This window comes from Chaetodon trifascialis, chromosome 21, assembly GCF_039877785.1.
Source record: "Chaetodon trifascialis isolate fChaTrf1 chromosome 21, fChaTrf1.hap1, whole genome shotgun sequence".
Lineage (NCBI taxonomy): Eukaryota > Metazoa > Chordata > Actinopteri > Chaetodontiformes > Chaetodontidae > Chaetodon > Chaetodon trifascialis.
In genome coordinates this window covers 18584288-18597944 of record NC_092076.1, presented here as the reverse complement: position 1 = coordinate 18597944, position 13657 = coordinate 18584288, and the positions used below count along the sequence as shown (strand labels likewise).

At 42.2% G+C, this 13657-nt stretch overlaps 1 protein-coding gene across 1 annotated transcript in view; it reads right to left on the bottom strand.

Moving 5' to 3' along the window:
- Positions 1–13657, bottom strand: part of cacna1g (calcium channel, voltage-dependent, T type, alpha 1G subunit) — a 236029-nt gene that overhangs the window by 20885 nt on the left and 201487 nt on the right. The window contains exon 29 of the mRNA XM_070989948.1: positions 1393–1544. Within this exon, the coding sequence (XP_070846049.1) occupies positions 1393–1544 (152 nt within the window). The remainder of the gene's footprint in view (positions 1–1392; positions 1545–13657) is intronic.

Below are 13657 nucleotides of genomic sequence, written 5' to 3'. Positions count from 1 at the left end.
ACTATCCATCTTAACAAGGCAGTAAACCTACCATTACATTGTTACTGTTTTCTTAGAGTAAGCTGTGGATTTCACCACCACTCATTTAATGAAATGTGCTGAAACTGCACTGAAAACCAATGAAATGATCTCACCTTACTGCTGCTTCTCCCCTTTTCAAAGGAAAACAATATTTGACTTCCTACCTTCTGTGTAAATATACAATTTTCCTGCATTTACAGTCTTTGCATGACATACCAAATAGTCCATATTGTACCGTACTGTCCTCCTCTCCTGAATTAGCCATTGCATTAATAGATCACTCACATCACCCTCCACTCCTCCCTCCCTCATTCTCTGCGAAAAGGCCATTAGAATCAGAGTGTCCATTTTCGCCTGTGGGAGAACTCAGTGCCCATCTGCATGTAAAAACTGACCTTTAGCAGCAAGACAGGCAGAGAACTGGTGGTCAACAGGGATTTCAGTAAATCCTCGCTGGTGGCAATTCATCGACTGAAGACCAGTTGCAGTTTGTTATTCATCCCTTACCAATCTACCCCATTCCCATCTACCCTGCCTTACCCCCTCATCTGTGCTTTAACCTTTTATTCGTCTCATTTTTAGTTCTGCTGCTTCTTCTCTCTTTTTTGCTGCATCTCTTTGTCTCTTTCACTCTTGCGGAATCTTGCTAAATACAGTCCGTCCATCCACCTCCCTCAGCCATTTATTGTTCTACCTGAACCTCAAGGTTCTGATCAAGCAGGTGTCCAGCAATGTGTTAAAGCAATAGAAATATTTCTAAAATGTGTGGAAGACAAACCCCAGCTGGAAGTTCTGCCTGGTGGCGATTAGCATATGGGCTATAAATCCTAGAAGTATCCAAACCAGACCTTGATTCTGGATATACATAGCCTTCTGGGTTCACCAGATGGGTAAAATTTGCCGTACCACACTACGGCCACTATTCTAAACACTTTTAATGTGTCTTTTTTCTCTTTTATTGAATGTAAATTAATCTCCTCATTGTTTTGACCTTCCTTTTACAGTTCACCATTGCCTCTCTCACCAGGCTTTTACAATTCTTATCTTACTTATCTTGCATTTCTTTTTCTCTTGACCTGATCCCTCTGTCATGCTTGTTACAAGAACTAGCATAGCATTGGCAGACTTTATATACCTGACACAATCTGAAGTCCTCTAAAGCCATAAACCTGCTGTTCCAGGAAGATTAAAACTAATGCTGCAATGACATTAAATTTTAAAAGCCAATATAGATACTGGTCTTTTTCAGAATGAAGCCTTTAATGGCCATTATTCAGTACCTTATAAACGTGATCATTTTGATAGCACACAAGTGTAACATTTCAAAGAAGGAGCCTATCATTACCCCACCTTCCTCCCTCAGTGTCTGACCTCAGGCTGCTGGTAGTGCTCCATGGACATGGCGATGACATTGAGCCCAATGACGACAGTGATGAACAGGTCCAAGTAGTGGCTGGTGCACATCTTGTGGATGAGCAGGCGGGTGGGGGAGTAATCAGAGTAGTAGGGCTTACTCTGAGCTTCTGTTAGAAGTGGGAAGTAGTTGGGGGTGGGTTGCAGGGAGTGGGGCAATGGGAAGGGAGGAGGAGGAGGGGGAGGAAGTGGCATTCAAAAAGTGAGATAAGAGGTAATATACAGGGGCACAGTACAGTAGACCTGCTGTGTTGAGGACTGGAGTCACCAAAGCTGCTTCAAAAAGAGTGGTTAGTAAAACACGACAACACCGCCCTGCACATTTAAATGTGTCAAAGTCACTCAGGGTGGTATTAAAAATATGTAAAGAGAGAAGAGATTAGAAAGGGGGGAGGCAGATGAGACGATGGACAAAGAGAAAGAGAGACTCCAGCCAAGCTTTCCTATGGTCTGCAGACCAGTCTCCTCTCCTCTCCTTTGGTCAACTATTATTTAAAGGAGGTCTTTGAGTGAGTGTGATGGGAGGTAAACAGCACTGCTCAACGTGTGTGTGCACGTAAGAGACTCCATGGAGGAGGCTCTTGGGATATTTTGGTCCGGAGATTTGGCCATCTCTCCTTCTCTCTGATCGTCAGCTGACTCAGCGCCCCTTTTCTTTTCACTTCCCTCTTCTAAGGAAAAGAACATAATGCAGGAGAAAAGTTTTCCATACTAATCCATCACTTTGTTCCTCACCTCTTTCCTCCATCCGAAGGGGATGGAAGGATGTGCTGGGAGTTAGGATGAGGAAGAGAGAGGAAGATTGTGCCATCTATCATCTTATCACTCCATCAGTGAAGGAGAGGCTCTAGGTCACATGAAAAAGGGAACAACACACACACGACACACACTCAAAAGGCAATAGTCCCTTTGGGTGTTGGGAACGCTCCCTCTCTGCCCAATTAGCCCAGGTGTGCTGCTGCGATTGCAGCTGTGCTGGGCTGGAACAATCCCCAAGAGTGTGCATGTGTGCGTGCAGTTCATAGAGTGTGCCTATTCGTTTCCCTGTCGTATTGGAGAAACAGCACATAGATCAGGGAGTAAGGCAGGAGAGTTGAGTAAGCTAAGAGCAAGAGTCCATTAACAGACTACCCATCCAATGTTAAACACATACACTGTATCTGCATCTTTTGGGGCTGAAATTCATCTCTTCAGATAAATCGCTCCAGGTCCACACTATCAATGGAGAGCTCAGAATATTCTCAAAGCACAAGCTAAATTTAGTGTAATGCACATTTCCACAGCATTTTTTTTCATTATTCATTCTTTTATTTTTAACTCCTTCAATTGGTTTAATTCCTTCAATTCATTTGGTATTGAGGTACTCTGAGTGAAACTCAACCTTTCCTGAAGATGATGAAAATGATGCCTTATGAGCTGCTTTAAGGCTTTTAATGTGAAATCTCTGTGTAGGTGTGTAAGAAGTGTTACAAAGGTGCAGAAATTTTTGTTGTTTCTGCTGTTAAAGGTAAATAATGGCCCTGGCTGCAGCATTGCAAACTGGAGAATTGTTGAGGTCTGTGCTCTGTCTTCAAGTTAATTATTTAATATTCTTGCTCAGGAAAACCTTCACTAAGAGCTAATTTTGCGCCTGCTGGAAATTATTGATATTGACAACAGGGGAGATGGTGGTACCAGCTGAACCACAGGGCAGCCAATGCAGGAGTTTGACTGCTCTTGAGCTCCTACAGAGAAGTGCGTGCCAGGAAGTGAAAATAATGTGGCTTCTGGTGTGCTTGGTCTGGCTTTTCAAATAAATGCACTGAAACAGGATGATGGACTCAGTCTCCTGCTTTGCTTTTCAGCACATCAGGTGCTGGAGTTGTCTCCAAGCAACACTTCCTCATCTTGTCAGCTGTGTATTATAAATGAGGCTATAATTTTGGACATTTCACCGCTTGGCCCACCGAGAAGACAAATGATAAAGCAGGTTTAAAGTGTCTGGGTAAGTCTGGGCACATGCCTTTGAATCAGGGCAGTTAGGATAGCCCTTGTGAGATGCAACAGCTTTATTCACTGGGATTTCCTATTTACAAGATTGTCCATTATCTCTGAATGAGCAAACATTGTTTTTACTCTGTTCTACTTGCAGTCTGCAGGTGCATGCTGAGCCAAAGTAGTCAGACACTCACACATAATAGCGGCCCCTTTGTTTCACCTCCTCTATACTCCCTCATTCATCAAAGTATGCTGCAAAAGATGCTGTTGTTGTATCCAACTTTTTCACTCCTCCTAGCGTAGTACACCTGCTGTTCCATTTACAACCCTGATACTTGAGACGCTTTGTAAAACATAAATAAAAAAAGAATGCAATGATTTGCAAATCATTTTTGACCTAAAATCAATTGAATACAGTCAAAAGACAAGATATTTAATGTTCAAACTGATAAACTTCACTCTTTCTGAATTTGATTGAACATATTTCAAACAAGTTGGGGCAGAAGCAACAAGACTGGGAATGTTGTGGAATGTTCCAAAAACACCTGTTTGGAACATTCCACAGGTAAACAGGTTCATTGGTAACAGGTGATAGCATCATGATTGGCCATGAAAGGAGCATCCTCAAAAGGCTCAGTCATCTAACAGTTTAAGAACAACATTTCTCAATGCACAGTTGCAAGGAATTCTGGGAATTGACTATCTAAAAACCATAATATTATCAAAAGAATCATAGAGTCTGGATAAATCTTTGCACCTAAGAGGCCAGGCTGAAAGCACTGAACATTTCTGACCTTTTGATCTCTTATGCAGTGCTGCATTAAAAACCTACAAAATAGCTTCACAAGTCCACATTTCAGATGTCCTATAGAGCCATCAAGATTGTTACCAAAGTTAAAAAATGAACATCTGTGATGGTATGGGGGTGTATTTGTGCCCGTGGCATTGGCACCTTATCTGCAATGGCACAGCTGAAAGGGTGTTGGAGCAACACAAGCTGCCCTCCAGATGACACCTTCTACAGGGACATCTCTGCTTATTTCAGCAAGACGATACCAAAACACATTCTGTTACAAAAAGGATTTGCAAATTATCACATTCTGTTTTTATTTATGTTTTACACAGCACAACTTTCAGGGTTGTACATTACCATACAGTAAAATATATTTAACTATTGGGCCAAGAAAAAGAGTGTAATGTAATATGGGATAGCTGAAGTGAGAACGCCTTTCTCCCAAAACAGTAATTTTGAGGAAGTAAGTAAGCATTGCCCTTAATGTTATGGATGGAGCAAAGAGTCCAAGACGGAACAAGAGACAGGGCGATAAGGGAGAAGAAAAAGGAAGGAAAGAGAGAGGCAGAAACCTTTTGGCTAAAAGCTCAACTAGTCTCCAGAGGAGAGGGAAGGGAATGAAGCGAGGGGAGAAAAGGTGAAAGTTTAGGAAGCTAAATTACACCAGGTGCCCTAACTCTCCTGCTCTCACTCCCACTGCTCTCTTTTTTCCTCCACAGAGAAAAGAGGAGAGCGGCACTTAATGAGAAATGGAGTTTATGCTGCTCCTGCTCTGAGTCCATGCTGGCATTGAAATTATTATTTTTTGAGAAAAGGTAGCAACAGAAAGAGTCCCTCCTTCACTGATGTGGCAGCCTCCTCTCTCAGCTCTCATCGCTTTGAAAGGGTCTGAGGATGGATGCAAAGGCACTGAAGGGTCACGACCTGCCAACCTCTCCGTACAGGTCACAATACCTGCCTTCTGCATCTCAATCCTCATAATGGACACCAATTCATTTAACAGACCACCCAGGGCAATCATCTCATGGGAACTTAGATCTCATTATGGTTGTTACATACAGTAACTGCCCAACTTACAATTTCAAGTAACTATTGTGAAAGTATTTTTTCATGTTTGCGATCCAAATGGAATCAGTGTTGTCTTAGTGACTCACAGAACAAGCAGATCTTTACAACACTTTGCATTTTGTCTTCTGATGCTGTTTCTGGTCAGTGTCCACAGGATGTGGCTGCATCGCGTAGCAGCTCTATCGTGGCTGCTTCCATTCTAACCGGTGTATCAATCCATGGTCCGGCTCCATGACTGGATTGCCTCGCTTGCTGCTCTTTTTTTGGACTGCCATCTTTACATGCCTGGTCTAATTTTGCATCTGTGAACCGTGACATTCTCTTGTGAATGTATAAAGATGCCATTATTTATCAGCAATTACTCAAAATCAAATAAATCACTTGGTCTTGGGTTTGTCTTCACAGCAAAGCCTATACTGCAAAACAAGCATTTACAGTAAACAAGTTTATGAATGCAAGCTGTTGCTGATTGGCTGGAATAGTCCACGACTTTGTTTAAAACATTTTTTTTTTTTTTTTTTTTTTTTTCAGCTAGCGGACAATGAGGAGATGTTTGATTAATTACAAATTCGGCAAATATCTCTAATCTTTCTCCAGAGTGAGTCACCCCACCTTTAATCGCAGCTCGTACATACTACGAGCAGTCATTCCCAAGCGGCTGCAAAGCAGCTCTGCTAAAATCATTATTTATATCATTATTATAAAATCACTGACATTTAAAATGAGTAACCACAGCCGGGGACAAAAGCTTGTCACCTTGACATCAAATAGCTCCCGACCATCATTGGGTAGGTTGATTGTTGTTCTCCAAAAGACAAACAAATTAATGAGGACAGAGAGCCAAACTAAGAGAAACATATGCCTCTATAAATTTTACCAATGTAGGCTACTTGATAAGCACTGTTCAGGCGTGGGGTAGTCCATTAAACCAATTAAAGTACACCCACAAAGCATCTGCTAAATGAGCTGCAAACGTGCATAGTGCAAAACAAAAAGTTAAGGAAAAACAATTCTAAACTGCATTAGAAAATGTGGCTGCTGCAGAGCAGATGCTCCACTTCTGAAACCTTTCCTGAGGACACTGAAACAGCGACAGAGACATAACTGAGCCGCAGCGCAACCAGAATGCAAAGCAGCTGGATCCTGGGCATTCACTTTTAGGTTTACTGAGTGACTTCACTGGCTGTAAAGAGATCTAAAACCCCAGCTGAAAATCTGCCCGGAGTCTGACAGACGCGAAGAAGGAAAAACAGAGTTAAGAAAAAAACAAAAAACCAACAAACAATAAATAATTCCCTGTCCAAAAACAACCCCAATAGCCTTATTCCTCCTTCTGTCTTCCATTGCACTCACCTTCCCCTTCATGGACTCTCAGCTCTCTTTTGGAGGTGAGGATGTGAGGGGCTGAGGATTCGGCAGTGGAGTTGCTTTTGCACGCAGCCACGCTCAAAAACATAATCCATACGTTTCCGAGCCGGTCTTTGTTGGGAAATACAGACACAGTAAGGGTCCTTGGTTGTGGGACCAATGAGTAAGAACCGCACAGCACAGCAGTGTGGCTGCCCTGTGGCTGTGTGGGTTGGATTGGATATGTAGAGAATGGGTCTGGAACACAGTGGACCTGCAGCTGTCCAGAATGTGGTGATCATGTGAGGGTGTCTACAGCAGGTTGTGATGTGGAGAGGATGTTGTGCCAGCTACTCCGATGAACAGGAGGCCTGACCGTGAACACGAGACACTGCTATGACTTTGATTCATTAGTGCAATGGTTTCTGCCTTTCTGGATCTCCTGTCAATGTGTCTGAAGGCTCTATGGGTCTGGTAGTTCCATCAGAGATTTACGGATGACTGGAATATTGGGATGAGGAGTGTGGATTGATATGGCTGAAGGGAATAGAGGAGATGTGAGGACTAGAGGAGACTTAAAGTTTGGATCCTGCATGATAAAAACAATGGCTGTGAAAGAAAGAGCAGGGCACAGACCGTAAAAGCAGCAACAGTGCACTTTAAAGGTAACAGATCTGGATGGAAATGAGTCAAATGTCAGTGAGAAACACTTATATTTTCACATTTCTGAAGCGGTACTTTGGTTGGATGCGGCTGCTGCTTTTATGCCCCTGTCCTTCATGGTGAATGGCTCAGTAGTAAACCTTGAGACTCAGTGTCTGCCAGGAAAAATGTGTCAGCCTTCAATGTCACAGACTGGATGTCCAATTTTCAAATCCAGCAAACACTGAGTCTTAAAAGGAAAAAAAAAGGAAAAATAATAGAAAGAAAGGATATCAACATAAAGAGTTACTGTCAAACAATAAAGAAAGTTAAAAGAATTAACTGGAATCTCCGAATGCTCTGCTGCGTTGCTTAAACATCAAACAGAGAGGAAGAGGCACAGACACAGAGACAAAAGAGACAAAAACCACATAAAAAGAGAGAAATGAAGCAAAGTGGGGAGTAACAGAGAGGAGCAGCAGAGCAAATTGAGGAGTCCAGAAGAAAAGAAAGAGGAAAACATGACATCATTTAAATGACAGTGCATGATACACACACACACACACACACACACACACACACACACACACACACACACACACACACACACACACACACACACACACACACACACACACTCATCCGCACTCTGTAACACACAAACACACATTGTGCTGGTTCACGTGGTAGACTGACACACCTCTTTCTGAGTCATACTTGAGCAGGATGGATCATTTGAAATGGGGGACTGAATGGTGAAGCCAAGCGATTGGACGGTGTGAGTGGAGGGCGGAGTAGCAGGAATAACAGTGATGACAAAGTGCAGACCGATGGGAAGCTTTTTCTTAAACAGTATAATGACACAGCATTGTACCCTTTCTCCCACTGTGGAATCCATCCAGAGCAACAATATTAACACAGTCCCTGTCAGCTACTACAGCTACAGCAGGAAAGAAGTCCTCAAGAGACAGATGATTTTAACGTCTTCGCCTTTTATGGTTAAAGGCTTTTCATGCAAGATTTTCAGTTAAAACCCTTTCGAAGCTATGAACCACACATGAGATAGTAAAAATAAATGTTGTTGTCTATTTCACTCTATCAAATCCTGTATAATCCTTGTGCCTGACACTAAACCTGAGAACAGATTTTAAGATTACTGAAACTTATGAAGACCCAGCACATAATGACTATTTCTAGTCTGTTTCCACTCACAGTGTTTAGCCTTGACAGTCAGAGAGGAGCATATGTTGAAGGATTGAGTATATACAGAGGATAAAACACTGGACATCATTTACACTATAATTACAGTCACCTGGCTGGGCAGCCCCTGAAATGTGGTAAAAACAAGAACTCTCACAAAGAAAGACATGCATGGAAAACAGATGTGTCTCTTTGTGTCAGATATATGTTGGAAATTACAAAGGAAAGGTTAAAGAAACGAGGAATGTAAACTCTACAGCAAGGCTTGAAGTATGGCACTGAAACCTTCTGGACTGGTTTAATGAGGCAGACCACACTAACTCAGCTACAGCTGGTTGTTTTTGGTCATGCAGGTATCATGGCTGCAGGGACGCCAGTATTGATCTGATGGTTTGCTCACCGCACTGGTCCAGACTGAAGTATCTCAACAACTACTGGGTGGATTGCCATGAAATTTTGTACAGGCATTCATGATCCCCAAAGGATGAATCCTGCAGACTTTTCATCCACCATGAGGGAGCCTTTGTCTTGAGAACTACTGGATAGATTTGACATTTCTGGATTTGAGTAAAATATCTCAACAACTTTTAAACTGTCTGCCATGAAATTTTGTAAAAACATCAATCTTCCCATCACGATGGACTTTAATCCATTGGTGTCCAGCATATAGCTCAAAGCACCACTGTGCCCAAGTCCAGTCTGCAGTCCAGTGCTGTGATGCGAACATTTCTCCTGCTACTTGACATCAACAATCCTGATTCCAGTTGTAAAAATCAAACAAACCAAATCAAGTCAGAGTCCTTCAACACAACACACTGTTAGATTGTATCTATTAATTTCTAACTGCAACTGGCCAAGACTGGAGCAGAGGAGGTCAGCGTTAGTCTAATCAGTTGTGACACCCAAATTAAAACTATAATGAGTCCAACAATCCTCTGCAACAACGTGTGTGTTGTCCAGCTTGATTTAATCATACACAGCTCATCTGCTACTTCAGCATTTGTACTGAACACCTGTTCCTGGATATATCACACATGCACACTCACACACAGGTCCAGGTTTTGGTTTTGTACCCCTGCATAGAGAACTCCCCTGCTCAGGAGAAATAAAGGAACACTCACAGTCCACCTCATGTCCCTTTCATCACTACATTCAGTGCAGCACGACAGTATGAGCCTGTCTGCCACTCTGCTCCGCGCTGTTCTCTACTTGACATTTCTGTATATGAAATATTCATTGAGAAAGTTTCCAACATGAAACATTCATAGCGAGTGTTGTTCGGGCAGTTTTTCCTCCCACAAATGACTTTCAGCTTTTCAATTACAGAAGTATTGACCTGACCGTACAGTATGTTCTTTGACAACACTTAAAGCAGCTTTTAATGAACTTTGTCTTCTGGAAATGAATGAGCTTTATTACTCATTCTATTACTTTTGATTTTCAGCCACCTATTCAGTACACCTGTTCAGTACATTACCATCATCAGTCATTCAGGCCTCCAGATTTGTGGTTGAACTAATATATTTGATGTTGTCGGGGGGCAAACGAGCTTTGTTAGCTACTCTACTGGATGAAGTACATTAATACATGATGTGGTTGGAGTTTGACTTCACTTTTACAATTCAGGATATGATGTTATTCGGTGGGCTGGAAGTGGGGTCCGTGTCAGGAAACCATGATATACACCCACTGGCACACCCCCAAGCAGTTGCAGTAACATGGCCTCCAGTCACTGCTAACCCCCCAAAAGTTCTGAATGATTCATCACATTTGATGCTTCACTTAACACTGCTACCAACACCTTGTGGCATCAAACTTTAACACCCCCGAGCAGCATCTCTGCGACTTCCAGCCAAGGTGTGTCACCATATCTCACTCGTTCTCCTCCCTTCTGAGAGTTTTCCCCACTCTCACTCCCTCTCTTTCTCTTACTCGCCCTTAAAGGACTGGTGTGTTATTAATTACGTCTCTACAACAGAGGAATAGAAGAAAGAAAGAGGGGCAATATGAAACTTCTGTTAGATTCATCTCTGTTAGCTCTGACCCAGATACAGCTGGGATCGGCTTGTGTGTGTGTGTGTGTGTGTGTGTGTGTGTGCGTGTGTGTGTGTGTGTGTGTGTGTGTGTGTGTGTGTGTGTGTGTGTTGTGTGTGTGTGTGTGTGTGTGAGCTAATAGATGAAGAACCGCTATTCATGGAATGTCAAGAGTTGTTTTGCACATACCCATACTTGTGTTTTTGGATATCTGTGTGTGTGTGTGTGTGTGTGTGTGTGTGTGTGTGTGGCACTAGGTTAAACGATGTGTGAGGAGATGATCCTATTATCCTCGTCTTGTTGTTGACTGCTGGCCGTGTACTGACAACAGAGATTAACACCACAACACAGGGAATGACTTTGTTTACCCACATCAAGGTGATGAGGATTTATGAATCTACACGGAGAATACAACAGTCACATTGTCCACATCAGCTGCTGACTCCATCATCTGAACAGTTGCCCGCGCCTGTTTTTAACAAATCGGAACACCATTACATACGAGACAGAGGTTTAAAGCCCTCGTCTATTTTTTATTGACTCTTAAACTGGCTGACCTGAGATATAGAGACTTACATTATGTGGTGGCTTAGCTTAGATTTACATATATTTTGGGGGACCTAAAAAGGTTCAAAAGGTTGGAAAACTTTGGGAACCTCAAAGTATGTCTGACCTGCATTTGGGATTATTAAAGTTTCCATGGTGAAGACTATAATCATTGTCATTAGGTTTAACACAAAAAGATGTTTTCATGCCGTAATTCATTCCGTAAAGGAGTCAATTCACCACTTGCTTGTTAAACACAGTCAGTGTACATATGTGTGATTTGCATAAAGAAGTGCATTCACAATGAAAGTATATCCAGTCAACGAGTGTTTCAGAGATAAATGATTCCTTCCTGGAAGCTCCTTAAAAATATATTACATAATATGCTTAACCGAAGACGGCCAGCAGCTCAAGCTGTCCTCCCTGAAGTCAGCCACATTAACTTTACTCTACTTCCCACTTCTTACTTTTTACCACGTCCTCTAACCTGAATGTCAGAGTGAACTCACCTACTGGGAGTATCCAAAATAATGTAAACACCTCATGGATCTCACCTCAAAGTATTTCATGTCTGAAGAAATGTTTTGATTTTCAGGCTAAAGGCCAGTAGTAGCATTTGCCATAAATTGCGTGTGCGTTACCAAGGCTGCAGTCTTCTTGCCAGCCTTTGCAGCTGCATTGCTGTTTTTGTCGATCAGCAGAACAGCTGGTGTGTCAGTAACAAGTGGCCGAATTATGCATCACATCATCTATGTGTTTGAGCGAAAGCACAACACAAACAACATGGGGAGCCACTCTTAAAAGCATGGCTCCATGGTGCTGCTAGTAGTCAAAAACTCCACAGGGTAGCTTTTAGCTGTTTGTGTGTTACTGAATTGCTTTTGCAGCTTTGCCACTTTCCAGAAGGTGAGCGGTGGTAGGAGGGAAGATATCGCTTTCTTCCCTTGTTTCATTGCACACAATGTATATGCTGAGTTCTTAACACTAAATTAAAGGAACTGTGTGGAGTTTTGACCAGTAGTAGTGCTATGGAGCAGTATTCTTAAGACTGTGCTTCTGTTTTATGCATATTTTGTGCACAAGGACACACTTGTACATGGGCCGTGGTTTCACACTATTCACTGATGGACAGCTGGTGGTGGTAACGTGCCATGACGAGCAGCAATGCGCCTGCAAAGACCAGAAAGGAAAAGACTGCTGGTAAGCAGACATGGATGCAAACAATGTAGCTTTCAGACTCATCCAAAAATGGCTCTGCAAATGTTTTATGAGAGCGGAAATGTATTTGGCCTGTTTACTTGGTCTCAAGGATACACACAGTGTGTATTTGTGAGAAATAATGAATGTAAATATAACTTTGTTTGTTTATATATATATATATATATATATATATATACATATCTTTCAGGTTGTGCTTCGATTGTGGTCGTTGGCTGTGTGCAGTCAGCTTGGTAACATACAGAAGCCATGAATAGAAAAACAGCAGGGAAGAGCTGTTGTTGGATTCTGAGTGGGAGGCCGATTTACAGAAAGCTGTCAGAATCACTGCAGGTCCATAATGTACCGCACTTGAGAATTAAGTACTACGAAAGATGTGGTCTGACTATTTTGGGTAGCATGACTGGCAACCAGCACTTAAATATGTGATTATCCAAACAACATGAGACCACCAACAGAGGCGGGAAGAGGTTATGATCTATGGCCAAAAATAACAAAATGATTCAATCGAATCCTTTTTGCAGCCTGAAACTAGCATAAACAGTGTGACAGAATCTTGATGTACATGTACTCTCTATAAGATGACTGGGGAGCGGTGTGATGACAGGGTGTTGTGATAGAGTGAATTCATGTGGGGGCTGACCCAGACAGAACCGCTCGGGCTACACTGTTGATCTGTTCAGCCTGTTTGGGAAGTCAAGGGCCATCTGTTACCATGGCAGAGCTACAGTTCTCTGACTGACATGGCACACACACATTCAAACTCATATCCTAAGCACACAGAGGTCTATCTCTTACAACGTAATACACCCGCAGCACGTTCACAGAAAAGGCTGCACAATAATGTACCACAGGTTATAACAGATGCTTCCTCTGTTCTTAGCTTCCCTTGCTCTGTCTGTTTGTTTCTCATTGTCTTCTCCTTTTCATCCTCTCCTTGTTTACCAGCTCCCTCTCCCCCAGTGTTAAACAGCACAACAAAAGTCATGCATAAATACTTCTGTTTTTATATTTATATTTATCATTATAATATGTCCTGTGGCTCTAATTCACAATGTAGTCAAGTGTAGGTTAAACACAAACAGCCTTTACATAACTAAACAACTTTTACCCCACATGGTTTGTATTATGTGGATACAAACGCACTCAACTGAACACTGAAAGCTGCTCCTTTAACCTCAGAATGATTGCTTCACTTTAAATATCCATGTGCTGCAGCACAGAGACAACAACAGTGTGTCACTGTTACACTGCTTACTGTACTTACTACCCTGCAGCTTTTCTCGTGAAGACCATACAAGGCTGCATCTTTTACAAAGTTCATTGTTTGTTGGGCCCTGACTCAGAGAAATGACAGATTTACAGCCAATCTGCAACAGCAAATGTGTTTTAAAGGAA